At 45.0% G+C, this 17,003-nt stretch overlaps 1 protein-coding gene and 1 long non-coding RNA gene across 3 annotated transcripts in view; one reads left to right on the forward strand and one right to left on the reverse strand.

Annotated features, from left to right (window-relative positions):
- Positions 1 to 17,003, reverse strand: part of Glut4EF (Glucose transporter 4 enhancer factor) — a 70,576-nt gene that overhangs the window by 14,721 nt on the left and 38,852 nt on the right. Inside the window, exons 3-5 of the mRNA XM_018025380.2 lie at positions 12,704 to 12,921; positions 11,920 to 12,233; positions 9,858 to 9,929 (exon numbers count right to left, since the gene is read on the reverse strand). Of these exons, the coding sequence (XP_017880869.1) occupies positions 9,858 to 9,929; positions 11,920 to 12,233; positions 12,704 to 12,921 (604 nt within the window). The remainder of the gene's footprint in view (positions 1 to 9,857; positions 9,930 to 11,919; positions 12,234 to 12,703; positions 12,922 to 17,003) is intronic.
- Positions 4,206 to 9,849, forward strand: LOC113464396 (uncharacterized). Of its 2 annotated transcripts, none has more exons than XR_003389242.1 (3): positions 4,206 to 6,569; positions 6,642 to 6,787; positions 8,478 to 9,849. It is a non-coding gene; the product is annotated as an uncharacterized LOC113464396 (long non-coding RNA). The 2 variants fall into 2 exon arrangements; XR_003389243.1 differs by lacking the exon at positions 4,206 to 6,569 and having other exon boundaries at positions 6,578 to 6,787; positions 8,478 to 8,781; positions 8,855 to 9,849.

Raw genomic sequence — 17,003 nt, forward strand, 5'->3', positions numbered from 1 at the left:
GACTGAGGATAATATTACCCTAGGACAGGGTTACTTCCAAACTTGTTCACCGACAAACGACTTTCCATGAAATATGTACATCGCCACCGATGATGTACGAATACCAAACTCACCTATGAATACTGGATTCGATTCAGTCTTTCGAAGTGGTCGAATCATTTTTAATCTCGATTATTCGTGGATTGACTGTTCACTTTTGCATTACTTCCCACCGTAAAAATATTTCCATTCACTCGAGAAAAATTGATTCAGCAATAAATCTTGCAAGTAAAAGTTGCGACATGGATTCTGCTTTTGATATCTGAATGCTTCGGCGACAGGGAAACGCTTTATGCCTATTCCGGCTGATAGAATCGTCTCCACGTTTCGCCGGGAGAAAATCTCAGACTCGATCGAAAGAAGAAAAAAAAAGAGGCATGACAAACGACCGATCAGCCACGCGATTCTGAATCCTTTCTCGACGGATCAGCTGGCCACGGATTTCGCTGGCCGAGCGTGACAATGATCGATTCGCCGCCGCACTGTTAACGGCCTTGCTGTGCCGGTGGAACACCGGTTTTCCCCGGCTTACCAAAGTTGAGCAACGCGGTGGGCGCGGTCTTAGGACCAGTTTACAGTTACCGGACGAACCGCCTTATCCTCTGACCAGATGAAAATCGCCTCTCGCGACCAGTTCTGACGTTAACCCAGAGATAAGAGATAAGAGCCATGGGAAGAGGGTGAGATTCTCACGAGTTTCTAAAATCCTTATATACACCACTTTTTCAACTACAAATTTTTTACTCGTAGTAACGGCGAAATCCAACTCGTTCTTTATTTTGTGCAATGAATACTGTTTTTTATGTGTTCATTTACAACTCATCTGAGACATTACGGTCCGCTTTCATGTAGTAAGTGAGCCATAAAAATTTGTCGACTTCATTTTTATAATCTAAATGTTATCTGTTTCAATAAAATTATTTTTAATGCGAACTCGTAATCCTCTACTGACATTTGATTAATCTTAAAATCGTAAATTCGTTATCTTTTCAATCGATTTACGCTTTTTAACAGTTTTATGGATTTTCAGATCGTAAAAGTGCCCTCAGATAAATCGAAACATGCCTCAGTACGAATGCATAATAAAGATTTATACCTCGATCTTTTAATGTACAACGAAAGTTATTAAATTGTTTGTTTAATTCTCGACGAGAAAGGATTAAAAACTGTGGTCACGATGATAAAAAAAAAAATATCCTGTCAGATAGTTAATAACGTTCCGCAGGGAAAACGAGGCCCATTGTGCGAACAGCCGAGCGACGAGGAATTTAATGAGCCGTTAAGCGCGAGTTTAAGCGTCACGCGTTAACGTGCGAGTATACACGGTGGTACCTACGTACGTGGCGAAGCAGGAAATGCAAAACGATCGAGAGAGGCAGCGGATAAATTTCACAGCGAGTTAGCCGGTGACGACGACGCCGGAGTTTAAGTGAGTAAAAGGGAAAACGCATTTCTGCTCGCGTCACTACGCTGCCGCGGCGAGGACCTCGTTGTACACTTTCCCCTTTCGCGTGAGAGCATTCCTCTTTCATAAGCTCGTTTCACGGACGGACGAACGGACGGACGAACGCCAGTCCCCACGGTGGAATATCTGACTTTCTGACCTGAGATCGATACGAGAGAAAGTTAGTTGCGATTCGATCGGTGTCCAAATCGCGTTTACGTAAAACTGGCCGATGATCGCACGCGATTTTACCCGTCGTTTTCATTTCGCCCCTCGAAACTGTTTATCGGCTCGTTAACGCTCGATTTCAGCCTGTCGTACTTCAACGAGTCTTCGAATGAATTCGTAACTTTCACGAGCACCCTTGAAACTACCGCAGCAGCTATTGGCATGATCGAATTTGCACCGTGCGTGATTATTGCCACAGGTGTATGATTCAACGGGATATTGTAAATATTATATGCACGGTAAAGTTGTACTGTACTGTGTACTACATGCTAACGTCATCATACATCGTGCACGTGTTCGCCGTCTCACGGAAACGCCCCATCACGTATACCGAAGCTGTTACTGGACCGCCTACCGTTCTCTGTTCAAGCAGAATCGAGTTAAGAAATGTTGCTAATTCTGTAGAGTCCTCACTTCTTAAACATTCTCACTCGACGAAAGTTCTCTTCATTGAAAAACGAGATGTTCAGGACTTAAGTAGAAGCGGAATTTGTGCAGAACAAAACGCTGCCCGCCGGATCGATTTTGGCGTTGATGAGGCGGATCAATTCGTCCAGCCAAGGCCCTTAATACCTTTAATTGTCCGCCTTCGCTGTTCGAGGTCAAGGTAGAGTCCACGGGTTACGGTCGATAGCACGCCTGCGCGCTCTCCGCCGCTATTCGCAGCCGCGGAAGAATCGTAGAAGTAGAAGAGAACGAAGCACATACAAAGGGGAAAAGCATGCGCGGCAATGATCCGCGGTTCGATGCTGGTAGAAGTAGAAGGCGAAAGGCGCGAACGGAGAGAAGCATGCGCGCGATGATTACGCGTATCGCATTGGCGGGAGGATCGTGGAAACAGAAAGGAAAAGTGCTCGGCCGCAAAAGCACTTGCGCGCGACGAGTTCGAAACCGGCGCGTAGAATCGCGGGAGCATAGAAATAGAAAGAAACGCGCGTGTGCGCGATTTCACTAATAGACTAGTGGATGTATAAACGTCGGAGGAAAAATAACAAACGCATTTTCGCATTGATGACAAAATGCGAACGCACTTGGCTAGAACAGAGCTTACGCGTGACGAATTCAAAACCGGCGCGGCGGTAGTACAGAAGGTGAAGAGAACCGCGCGGCGCACATGGTTCCGCGTTTCACGGCGGAGCGAGTGTATGTATGTATGTGTAGAAAGCTCGGAGGAAGAGGAAGGAAGGCACGCGAGCAACGGGATGGCCTATCGGTCCCGAGGCATCGTGATCGTTCGTTAAGGAAGCTCGGCCTGGGCGTACATTTGGCGAACGTAAAAAAACATCTCGACCTAGGACAACTTGGTCGGAACCGTATCTTATCCCCACCTCGGGAGCCGGGAGACTCAGCTGTTCGGTAACCAGCTGAAATTCGCGAACGGTGGCCTTGACTCGCCTCTCTCGCCGGCCCGACAGAAAATGTCTAACGAGGACCCCTGCGAAATGAGAGACAGAGAGAAAGAGAGGAACGGAGGAATGAAGAGGAACCATTCTCAGGCCACCGTTGCTCGATCGACACGTTCCCCCATTGCCAGTCGGGGTACGTACATACACCATCGTTCAGAAGTTCTCAGACAGCTAATAAAGAGCATAATCTAATAAAATGTCTATTTTTCATTGACATAATTAAGTAACAATTCTCGTATTATCTCAGTTCGAACAGCCCTTTAGAATTGTACAATCAACGTTCCTATAGGGTCTCATAAAGTTCGCAGATATCTCGGTTAAAACGCGGAGGATCGGTCGTTGTGAACGGGAGTGTACGCGTACCTGTGCACGCACGTGACATCGTTCCTCATATGAGAGAAATCATACCTGCCCGGCATGGGACCGGTTAGACGCGTTCGCGAACTGAATGCTAATCGCACGGTTGCGCTTTCGCTCTTTTGCGTTTCGCTCGCGGTCGGAATCAGGTGTAGGCAAATTTAATCCTTAAGTGCGGCAAAGAAATATCCGCCTTTCGAGCGCCACCGTGAAGCAACCACCTCACGTACTCTATTTTCCTGAATATTATCTCGTATCAGTTCGTGGAAGCAATTATTAATTAACGAGGAGGATAGACACGAAGTTACTTGGTACATAGCATTAATGTCAGTGCCGTTTTAGAAGGTTAAACTCCGCGAGTTAAGGAGCTTTCCTTACACAACGTAATGTCATGCTATACACGTGCGCTACTAATAAAGACTTTTCGCTTGTCGCATTTCATTTTACCAACGAGAAAAGGAGAGAAATCGTATTAAACGTCTTAAGCCCTTCCTAATATCTTTATCTCTTATTTCAATTACACACGCGGAGTAGCATAGAGTTGCATAATTAATTCATGTGAATGTGTTTAATTAAAGAAGTATTATGAAGTGTAAACGTAAACTTTCTATTCTTTTGAAAGTTTTATATTTTACGCGTTATTTCATTTATCATTTAATTAAATTATCATAAAACGAGCCAGAAGGAAGCTGTCATCTACCATGCGATCATCGATTTTTCCAGCTAGAGTGGAAGATTGACTTTCCTAGAAAATTCTAGTAAACGCATATGTGATTCTATACATCTATTATGAAATACAAGTTATCTCAACTAGCAGAGGATCCATCACAGGCCATAAACTCTTACACAATCGATTGCGTAATATGCAATTTTCGTGTCGACGAAAGATTACCAAGCTGCAACGCGTGATACGTCCAACTGACCATATTGATAACAATTATTAACTTCATTATCGTTTCTCGGTATTTAATCATTAAAAAGTTTCTTCTAAAACTGTCCTTCCTTCGGATTTTATCTTTTCCCATTTATCTCAGTAGCTACGATCTGCTATTTCATTAATGAATTAAATTTGTATTACAGAAATTACGTAATTGTCACAGTAAAACGCGTCTTTACTTAAGGTTGTATAAACATTGTAGAGATCTTAAAAGGAAATAATGAATGGTAACAAAAAGTATAGAGAAGTAGCTCCAATCAGACTCTCGCCGGTAAGAAGCCAGGCACGTAGTATAGGTCCGCGACTGGTCAGACGCCCAGCGAAGGATAACGTCGTCGTCGCGTGCGCCGCGCCGTATAGGAAGAGGCGCGTTGCGTCGCGTTTCATACGGGAAACGCGAGATCGACAGGTCTCGTGATGGAAAATGCCGTGGTAACAATGTTCTCGTACGTTCGGGGCGGCTACTAGTTTTCTAATGTCTGATATATCTCGCATGCACGCGCAACACCGCTCTCCCTACTTCTGCTCATTAGCCGCGCCGCGTCAAACCTTACAAGGTCGCCAATGCTATAGTTTCCAAGGAGATGCTCTAATGAATACATATAACATCTCTTGGCCTTACAAAGAACTTGTACGCATTGTCTTCTAGCCATTCGCATTCCATCTTATCTGACGGCCTTTGGTAACACGGGGATCACGACTACGCCGACTGGTTATGTTAAACAAATTTATAAACGGAAAATTGCATGTTCTAATACAAGAAATAATGTTCGTTTCTTAGTTGTTTTGGCATGCAATTTTCTCGGTAGTATTACTCGAAGAGGAAGTCTATGACCATAAATCAGATTACTCCATTGTAACAGTGTCATTAACGTGACGCGAGTCATTAAAAAGGCTGCCAAAAATGATCTAACGTTAACATCCTGATCGACAACCATATCACGTCACTGAAGTTGAACAACTCATGTAACAATCTAATTTTAGAACCGATCATTCATCGCGATTGCTTTAAATATCGCGTCGACATTAAGAACGTTGAACGCGCGCGATTTCGTGAGCCGATTGACCGTTGAACGTTATTAAAAGTTTACGTACACTCCTATCTACTACGTAATTATGTATGTACATGTCGCGTGAAGTCGTTAGACAGTGTCTCGGCGATGTGACAAGCGTCTCGGTGATATACAGCCATATTTTCAAATACTCGATCGAATGTGCGTCAGGGTGGAGAACAAAAACATTCGTCGAAGACGGAGCCAACAGAACAAAGAGAATCGAACGCGTTTCGTAGACGTAATGTCGATGTCACGGCCGCCGACACTCGTGCCACGCAACTACGTCAGCGGCATCGCGTATATTACCAATGGAATCGTTCTCTACGTAATTCATTGAATTGATACCGTTAGACGTTTTTCCTTTCCCACTTCCTTAGCTAAATATCTGAATATTGATGATGATGACTGAATTCTGAAGGTAATCGGAATCGCGGAAATTACCACCGGAAATCTATTAACGATATTGTTACACGTTATGGACCGGCGTGTAATTCACCGTGAAATATCAATAAAATTTCCACTGGGCAACACGTTGTTATGAAAACAAACGTGTTGACTATCACATTATTTCAACTCTTACGTAGAGTTCCAGAAAATATTACGCGTTAAAATAATAAAAAAAAAACAGGAATAAAAATGAAATTAGTCCAACAGATTTTCTTGAACTCATGAATTTTACTTATTGTTAGTCATTATCTAACTGTGAGCAAAGACTCTTGAATAAATCGCTGATGCGATTCGAAATTATAATGATGTTCGAAAAAGGAACGAAGGAAGAGAATTAGAATGTATAATTACACATCGGGCCCGGCTCTAATAGGCTTGGCCGTTGTTGCCGGGCACGCGGAAATATGCGCTCGTCAAACGTTACGGTGAACGTCAAGTTTACGCAATGTTATTACGTAAGACGGACGAACGTGTCACGATACGTACGTCCCAAGCTTCGTACTTGTACATGTCCGTACGTACGCCGTTGGCAATGAATCGAAACATCCGCATCCGCATCTCCACGCGCGTCAGAAGATATCCACCCAAATCATCTCTGACCAATTTCCATGGTCAAAGTTTTAAATTCGTTTGAAAGGACCCGGAGATTCGAAACAGTGAGTTTGATTTCTTTCTACTCGTAATAAGTTCCCTTTGACATAATCGCCAAGTCCACTTCTGGATCTTAGTTTAGGGTACTTGTTGATAAAATCACGCGATGCGTCAATCATGGAGAACTGCTACAAAAGGACGATTCGCGACGGATTACTTTCATAATTTTCCTTTTGCTCGAATTATGCAAACGGTGGGCTCGGTTTACGTAATTGATTGACAGGTACGCACCGCTAAACCCGTGAGCGTTTCAAACAGTGAAATGACCAACAGGCTAATTGTAAGCGCATTGACATATAAATAGATAGTCGAGTTAGATAAATCTTTGGTTCGCCGTGGGGATGATGCGCGATCGACCTTGAATCCGCTTCACCATATAGATACTGATTAAGTATCGAAGAAATTATGAGACCTTTTACTCCTTTACTGTTAAAAAGTTAATCGAGTTTCATAAGGGTTCCAACGTTACTTTTGACATTATAAAATAGGATTTGCTTCTTCCACGTAAAGCGTGCTTCTCGCTTGGCGATTTTCAAATCTCATTTAAGCGAACATGCAAGAGCATCAATTTTGAGACGTGTCCGATCGCAGGATCGATGTAATTTACTTTTTCCACAATTTCTAACGACGATAGAGAGCGGAGAATCGGCCGAGTCGCACGCTCGGCGACTCGCTTCGGTCGCGAGTTATTTCCGTCGCGAACCCCTCGAAATTCGAAAGCTTCACCTTCGGCGAGAGAACAGCGAAGGGGTGTACGGCTGCGCAGAAATAAATGCCGGGACGCAGACGCCTCCGCATGGACCCAGATCTCCGGAGAATCGAGAACCCGAGCCGGGGCGAGACGAGGCGAGGCGATGCGACGCGGCGCGACGCCGGCGTTGCACCGCGTCGCAGTGCACATCGCGTGACGTCACCGGTGGCACGTGGCTCTCCCCTTGCCCTGCACCACCGCTAACGTCGGTGCAGCGCAGCGGGGTGCGCGGCGCGGTGGGTGGCTCTCCGGACGAGTAGGAGAAGGTAGTTAAGGTCACCGTGGCCCTGACTGCACGCGCGCGAAATAATATCCGTGTGGAGGCCGATGCATCTGTGTTGCCCAGCTTCGTGCGAGCGCCGAGCGCATTAGAACGCACCACGCCGGAAGATTTATTTCTAGTTCCGCTGTTCTTTCGCCACCGGTTTAGCCATCACGACGCTTTATATACAGGCAGAGTGGCTAATTCTCAGTCAAGGAGATCGTAGGGCATAAATTATTTCGGCTACGTCGTGCCGAACTACTTTACGAACGTCGGTGTCAAGGGCCGCGCGAGACGAATCGAAAGGGCCGCGGTTTGCTCACCCTTGATATAGAAAGAGAATGTGCAGACACACGCGTATTCGAGGCAGTGGTCAAGGCCCGCGCCTTGATAGTCGCCCTTCCTTCCTTCCTTCCGTTCCCACCCACTCCACTCGCGTGCGACCTACCTTGGTTTCTAGGGGTGGTGGGCCACCAAATGACCTAGAACATCGCGCGAGGACTTCGATACAGCCGCGCACGTGTCACCATGTTGCAACGTTTTTGAATATTTACGAAACTCACGGAATTCACACATGATTCGAGGGTCGGGATTCTTCTTTTTTAATCCCTTCTAATATTAGAAAAGACGAATGCTACTTTCTTGTGAAATTCATTCCTCGGATTTAAGTAAGAAACTTCTCGGCAACCAGTCGACATAATCGTTTCCTCCGCGAGCTCTGCATTCGAAGGTCTTCCAAGCTATTCCAGTCGCCAAGTTCCACGAATAACTTTCATTCACCTAGATCAGTCTCACGGAATCAATCACCTGTACTCTCTCCTCACTGATCCGACGCACCATCCATAAACAAACCTACCCTAACTCTTATTCTTAGACACTTTCAACATTTTTCCTTTTTAGGTATAGGGAAAATATGAGAGAAGAGAGAAAACAAAATGTGGGAAGAATCTGTGATCTAAACTTTTTTAATTCGCGATATACGAAGTATTGAAATTATATTTTATTATACGAAGCCTTTTTTTCACTGCACGTGTATTGAAGATCAACAAGCCATCCTCCATCCCCAGCTATCTAACCGGTCGAACTACTCGAACTACGATATAATCGCCTCGTAATCTCATTCAATTGCCAATCAACATCCAATACCACTAGATCACCGGAACGGATAATTACCAGCGAAGTGGCAGTGCCGTCATAAAAACGAGTGAGCCGTGGATCACTTCCGTTTCCGACTTCGTACATAAACATCAATAGAAACAAAAATATAATTTTTTTAGCAATTTATCGATATATATAAATAACGAAAGAAGATCAATAAGCCTGATCCATTTAGAAATTTTGAATCGATCAATTCTAGATCAATATTGAAATCGGCCATGGCAGACATATCGAATAACAGGTATTAAAATGAGTTTATATTCGATGCTAGTTTCCCACGGAGTTACTGCAGATCGTGCGTTCGTGTCAGTGCGAATCATTGAGTAAACGCGATCTTTCGCGGTGAGTCTAGGCTGATCTAGCCAACCCGATGACCTTGATCACCGACTCTTCTGAAGTCGGTCAACTGGGTCAGGTGCGCAATCGGGGCGAGTAGGTGCAGCTATGCACACTGATGCAAACGATGACTGGGTTACTGGCCAATGAAAGTGTTCGAAAATAATACGACCGCTGGACGCGGGATCCGTGAAACGGTACCTCGACCGAACCGCTGGTCCTCCGCCTCTGGAGGAGGCCAGATGAATGGACAGAAGTCGACTTCGCGGTCGGTGAAAGTAGTAGGAACCTTCGGCTAACTGGGTTACGAACGTTCTCCGCGATCATCGAGAAATATATACATACACACGGAGCCGGCCGGCTCCATTGGCATTTCTCAAGCTGGCCTCGTAAAAGGACGACGCGTGATCGAAAGCCGATCGATTATGCAAGCGTGAGTAATAAGGACATGGATTTCAGAACGTTCATCGAAAGTCAAACCTAAGTAGAATATCGGAACGATGAAATAACGTAAAGCTAAATTGTACTAAGACAGGAGGTAATCATTTACCAACCAGTCATAATCCTATTTATAAATCACAGTCAATCCGCGATACATCTTAACTTGTAAGATTATTTATTTTTAGCTGATAATTTCTACTAATAAGCAAATAATGAATTAGATGCTCGATACTTAATAAAATCCGATTAGCAAGATTTATGAACAGATTATGTAAACGAGTGAACTAGTCGAGTTATTAGACCGCGTTACGAAGAGTTAATCGTGAAGCCGGAAGTTGGACTCACCTGTTCGCTCTCGTTTACGGTGTTGTTCGCTGGCCCGTTTTCGATCGGGTCGTGGTTCACTTTCGCCCGGATCTGGAAAAAGAAAAGGAGAGCAAAGGTTACTGGATGGGAACTAGAGGCGGCTCCCGTTTCGCGCTCTCAAGCTTTGGCCCGCGGTTATTTTCAGAGCCGGTCGGACAGATTTTCCGGCGGCACGCTCGCTGAAACGCGCCTAAGTTTAGAGCGAGGCGATAATACCTCAAGGTTCAACTCGTTAGCCGCCTTACGAAATACCGAAAATCGCCGCGCATGTTTACATCCTTGGCTCGGTCGAAGCTTATGTCATCGCGATACCATGCCGCCCCGTGCTCTTGGCTCGAGCATCATGCGCGAATGCACGATCGAGCTAATCTTGTTTGTTAAAAGCTATAATCGTACCATCTATTGTCTCCGCGAAGTAAAAGCCGGAGTATTTAGGAAACGCTGGGGTCGACGACCCGGAGTATGTATTTTATATTATTATATTTAATTATAATATGAGGTATATGGTCCTCTGGTACGAACGTATTCGTTGGTATTTTTAAGAACGTGGAGCTGTCAGGAACTTAAACTGTTCGTATTTCTGGAAGACGGTAATAACGCGTTTCCTAATGGAGAAACTGTTTAGCAAACATTGAAGATACCGGTAAAACACGTAGCAAACAGATGCTGCGTAATCCTTGAGAGATAAGTGCAACGCGTTTTGCTTGTTTCATTCTCCTCATCGACACCTTCAAACCAGTATTGATATGAAAATGGAAAATCATTTGAGGGAGGTACGTGTTGATCTTTAGAAGCTAATAATTATCTTCGAACAGATTGCGAAAAGTGAATGTCACGAGAATTCAATCCTGTAATATTTTCCTCTAGGATACACGTATGTACGTATGTAGAATGAATTACGTATTTGCTAAATTGTGGAGTTCATTAAATGAATTAGTATATTAATGATGAATAATAATAATAATAATAATAATATACTGCGTTAAAGCGTTAATTAATTGGTTGTAAATTAAATTTCACATACAATGAAAATAGCGTGAAAAATAAAATAATTAACAAGCTCGTTCATTTTATTAGAGCGCGAGGAGATAAATTTAGGATTTGAGTTCATTATTTCTTTCTTTCGAGTGTATCAAGGATTCCTTAATAACGCAGACGTCGGTCTTATCGTTTTCGTAAACCTCGGAGATCCTGTTGAATCTCTATCGAAGGTTATCGCCGGCCGTGGCTGGAATGCACAATTAAATCGCTCATAAGGCCTGCCAGGGACTTATCTGGCCGAACTTAGCTTCTTCCGCGTTCGGGAGCTTACATTTAATTAACATCAACAAGAACGATAAAGCCAACTAGTTGCATAACGCAGCTCGCACGGGATGCAGCACGCGATTCATGACCTCGAGATGATTTTAAGCTATCTTTGAGAATCCAGACTGATACACTGTGGATAATGTAAATTGTTTGCGAAAGTTTACGTTCTCTGAAAACCCGTTCCACTTGCTCAAGATCTCGCGTCCATCAACGAGCTTAATCAAAGAAAGAATGCACCGTGTAATTGCGTTAAAACTCTTAACGAGTAACATAATTTAAAATCTCAACTATTAAATTATTTGCAGACGTTAGCATTGTTTGAGACTCCCTTCGTTGCAAGTGAAAAATCTCGTTACAATCATCTTCATTAACGACAAACTTTCTTGTTACTTGTCTTCCGGTACGGTAATGAAACGTACTTTCCCCAAGAGTAATTTCCCTCGTCCACGCTCGTAATCATCTAAATATAACGATGACCACCGTTGACTAATCCCACACGTCACCCCGTATAGAGAGCGAAAAAAAAAACAAGAGACAATAGCCATCCATTACTTAATCATATCTCCGATAATGGAGAGACAGATAATGCTCTAGGCTACGCGAAGGCCAAGTTCGCCGGATTACATGGAATTGCAATGGGGCACGGATGCGACGCGTGCACTCAGATTTATCAGATAAGGAAGAATCGTATCGATCGATCGACAGCGTTTAAACGAGACGGTTTCGTACTCACCTTCTTCTTGCGTGGGTGCTGCTCCTCGAGGTAATCGGGCACTATACCCTCGTCAAGGGTGGTGGTCGAACCCGGGGTGCTGCCCGACGACGAGCCAGACGCATTGTAAGGGTAATGTTGCTGATTGTGCGAGGGATGAGCTGATGTCGGCCATAACGAACCGGTCGTCGGCGCCCCTTCGTCGCTCAGAGGCGGACTGGGGGTGCCGCTCCGCCATGAAGCCCCGCTGCTGCTGCTGCTGTTCGATGTGCCACCGACTCCTGGTGAGCCGACGACCACGCCGCCACCTCCGCCTCCCCGACCTCCCCAAGAACCTTATCGATAGAACAGAGGGACGTATTTTAATTAACCGACCTATTAAACGGGCTTGATATCAATCTACGGGTGCGATCGATGGAAAAACTAATGCGGGAGCTTGCAAATATTCTTTGCATATATCGTGTTTACGTAGAACCGGTTTGATAATTCGTTACAAATTGAAGAGCGATTGTACGCAATCTCTTCTTCGAGCTACGATTAGATAGAGTCGTTTACCAGACATTGTGGCAAAGTTTAATTCTTGTCTTATTTCAATACCCCCGTCGATGATTGTCTATACTTGTGTTTGGAATATTGAAGATTGTATTGGTAAATACCGTTTAATAGAATGTGATAGATTCCTATATGCACTAGATTTCAAATTACAATTCAGTCACTTCTCATGCGACGTATAATTGAATACGACTTATTATAGGACGTCACGATGAAAAAGACTAACGTTTACCATTTGCCTGATGATACTAACCGTAATTGTGTTGGCAGTGCAGTGGCAGGGGATTGTGAGGACTGTGTGGCGAGCATGAAAGCGACATGAGGACCAGCGCTGCGGTGCACTCGTCCATGCAGTCGCCGCGTTCGTTGGTACGACATCCCTCGCGACCGCATCCATGGGGTATTCTCTCGCTCCAACCGCTGTAAGATCGTTCCGAGTCGTTACTCGAGCTGGGTCGCCGCTTTCTGGATCTGAAACATCCAACCGTTGAAAATCCACAAAATCCTTCGGGGTCCACCAACAAAATTGTTTAAAATTGCTACATATTCGAACCCTCTTCGTATTTTATATCATTGTACATAGTTCAATTAAATATATTAAATAAAACGTAAATTTCTCACGAGACATCCGATCGGAAGTTAAAAATATTGATCTGTTTGACAAAAGATAACTTCAATTGTTCGTTGGGCATTCGTAGCGCATTTTCAAGAACCGTACGATATAATTTACTGTTCCTCTACCGTGAAAATACGGCAAGTACCGACTAAAAACAATTCCGGTTAACAAATTACCGGCATCGCTTCACCATACAAACACCGACGGGCAAACGATCAATTTGATGACGAGGTAGGAAACACAATGGGCATCATTAGGTTCCGCGTTCACGTAACACACCGCGCTGCGTCGTCGTAACGCAACGAGATTAGTGGATGAACGCGCAAATTTCTAAAACCTGAGAAGTTTCATTTTTTCGCCGGTCTTCGTCCGCGACGATGCGAGACCGTCGCCCGTAAACCGCGTCAGTAGGTCGTCGCCGAAAGTTCCGAGAATTTCGCGCTTCTACAATTACGTAAAATAATGTATTCCCAAGCCCGATATTCCTATCCGTGGAACAGCCGTCGCGTTTTACCGTAATGTTCTGACGGACGACGGTGCAAACGACTGTTTTCCGAGAAAACCGGTGAAAGATGCAACGATAACCGCGCCGCGGGTGTACTCAGAGCTGGTGCATCGGTAACCCAGTCATTTTCGATCACGAACCGAGCGCTCGGCTCCTTCCTTTCCCATCACACAATATCACTTCGTGGAAATTGTTAATCGCAATTACATGACGTTCGGGTATTTTATTTCCTCGCGAATGTTTTTCCACATGTTGTTTCCTGCTGTTCGGACAACTCTTTTCATTGATTTCTTATAATCGATTTCTTATAATTATTGATTTATAGGATAATCATTAATTAAATAATCTGAATCAGTTCTGATCCGATTGGAGGGTTGACTCATTAAGCATATTGTTGCTCCGGGGTAAGACACCCTTTAATACAGTGGATCGCTGGCAGATCGGATGCTCCGACATCCGACACTACGTGAATCGATAGAACCTCTGACTCTCCGGGAAATGAGGGAGTAAATTTTCCTCGTTATCTGCGTCGATCGGATGTCAGCAACTCTGGGAAACCAGAAATCGATACGGCGAATTCGGTATCGTTGGCGCATCCATTTAACATTTCATAAATCGCAACTATCGACGAAGAGTGTCGTTTCGATAAACTGGATTGAATGTCTAAACTTGGAATTTTGAAAACGATCTAAGAGATGCATTACCCTTACTCCTGTCTAGGAGAGAGAGAGGGTGATAGTTGAATGGCAGGAAGTGTCCAAACAGCCAGCGTACTTTCTAGAATCGAAACCGGGCAACATTCTCTTTCTCCAGGTTCCCGTATAACTTTCATACATGCGAGAGAGGCTGAAGAGAGTTCGAGGCCCCGGGAGTGAGCGAGCCTGTCGGGGTACTGACACGCGGAACAGAAGTCGGCCCTGTCGACGACGGGGACGGGCGTGCTGCACACGAACGTCTGCACACACCGACGAAGGACACGGGGATCGCGATATCTCCGTTCGCGTGGAGGTGGCTCGAAGCGAAACGACATAGTCAAGGCCGCCACTTAGCCGTTCCGCTCAGAGCGGTACCATCGAGAGTCGAAAGTGAAACGTCGCGTTACCCAGAGGAATGACGCACGAGGTAACACGACCAGCCTAGCTACAGCTAGGGAGACGGTATTTCGAAAGTGACACCCTTCTCTCCTTTTCTCTCGTTCCCTCTGCCTTTCTCTATCTCTCTCTTTCTCTCGAAGACTTCACGGTAGGATCACGAGAGCCCCGTCCCGTTTTCGTGGCAACGCATCGGTCGAAGGTCGAACGCATGAAAGTCGGGCCGGAATAGAGCCGTCGATAATTAGTACCGTACAATTGCAACAGGTAAATGGAAGGTAAACGAAGAAGGAGGAGCGAGGCGAGTTTCGCTGCGAAACGAGCAGAGGAGGTTCGCTGAGAAGGGGATAAGAAGGGACCACGAGCTGCCGTGGATACCGTTAGATTCGAACAGAACAAACGCGACGAGAAGGATTTGTTGCACGGTACATAATCGCCGGAGCACCGTAATTGCGGTTGCTACCTTCTTGGATTTTCTAACGAGGGACTTGATTGAAGGGGTGTCGGGGTTTTTCCCTCGATTGGACGGTACGCGATGCAAGTACAGTGAAAGTCCACCGACACGCTGTGATTCAGTAAATGCTGTCTCACATGTAGAAGTCGCTATAATGTTAATTGACTCCTTTGAACGTAATTACCGGTCTCATATCGTGAATGAGAACATTTTATTCTTTGGCAGATGAGAAAAGAGCTCTGAGGATTTTTATAATGAATTCCGATAAGAAAAAATGTAGTAAAAACCGTTGGTAACTGAAATATTGCTACCATAAGGAGACATAGAATCCAGACCCGGAAGCATCCAATCACGCAATACCGAGACTCGAAAGTCTCTATCTCCGACAACCTCGACAATTATCATTGATCTCGAAAAACCGCGAATATCCGGCAAACCTTAATTACCTGTCGCCTTAATTAAAGAGACGCCGCGCGTCAAGCTAGCAGAGACATTGTAGAAAAACGAAAGAGAAAGTAAATTGCCCCGATGCCAGTGCTCTGAATAACTACGCCGGCTACCTTGTACTTGGAGGACCGATCAAGGTGGACGGGGATAATCTTCCTTGATGTCGCATTCTTTTTTCCCCGTCCGTGTTGCGTGCTAATTACCCGGCGAGCCGAGCCCGTTTACAAAAACCGAAACGAAATTCGATCGTGGGAAATGCGGATCGATCGTACCTCTACTCCCTTCTCTCTCTTTCTTATTCACGTTTTTCCACAGCGACGCATGAGAGTCGTATCACGTATGAGAGTAACGCGGCTATCATCAGTGATCAGACTCGGAGAACCGAAGAACGGGAATGCACCCGCTTAACGATCCGCAGTATCGCTTTATCATTGCCCGATGACGTAATGTTAAAGAACTCATTCGAACGAAGGACGCGTCGCGCGACACGAAGTTGAACGTGCCGAATCGATGAATCTGAAGACCGTTTATTTATTATTTTATTTTAATTCTAAAACGACACTGTCGACTCTTCCATTTATTTTAAAGCAAAATGTGCTAATAAAAATGAAAATTAATCAAGAGCCCGTCGAGTAATCGAGCGAAGATTTGCAAATTCTGTTCTAACATTCAATCTGGATTACCCAGTACACACATACGTATAAGCCTAATCACTGACTATTAAGCGCAAATTCAATTAAGAAGCGTCGTACTACGTACAGGATACACCGGTTCATCTTCGAATCTAATTTGTCCCCGGAGCGAGCACACCGAACAGACCTGGACTGGATGAGGCGAACGTAAAGAGGAGAGGCTGTTCCCTGTCCTGGCCCCGGTGCACGCTCGCGGTTGCCCCAGAAACGGTAATGCACTTCTCGCTATATGGGTCGGGAAGCACGTTGATCCATATTCGGGGCGGCATCCCCGTGGAACGGAGAACTAGGTCGGCCACGCGAAACCAAGGTGTTGCTAGCCGGCTCTCCTGTTCCGGGCTCCACACGCTTTTCCACGAGAGCTTCGAACGGCATATTTAACGCTGGGGTGTTACGCTCGCGTACACGCGTTTAGAATAAGGGAGGAATTGCGGGACGCTGGTCGTGAATAATAGTAGACCCTACTGTGGGAAACTCGCTTCCTAATTGCGAATCGTTATTACAGTAATTACATCACTTGAAACATTAATTAAATGAACGAACTGGTTTAAAATCGATCATCAGTTTACCTCTCACAGAAGTAAAAAGAGATGTCTAGGTTCGAGAATGATTTAGAATCCTATTTATTTATCAACGTGCTGTAATGCCTCTTGAGAAAAGGAATTGGAAGATGGTCCAGGTAACATGCACACCCCATGAAGAACGTGTAGAACTGATCCGGTTTCGTACGATATCCGGGTTACGGAAT

The sequence above is a fragment of the Ceratina calcarata genome, unplaced genomic scaffold, assembly GCF_001652005.2.
Source record: "Ceratina calcarata isolate Rehan_Ccalc_2016 unplaced genomic scaffold, ASM165200v1 scaffold351.2, whole genome shotgun sequence".
NCBI lineage: Eukaryota > Metazoa > Arthropoda > Insecta > Hymenoptera > Apidae > Ceratina > Ceratina calcarata.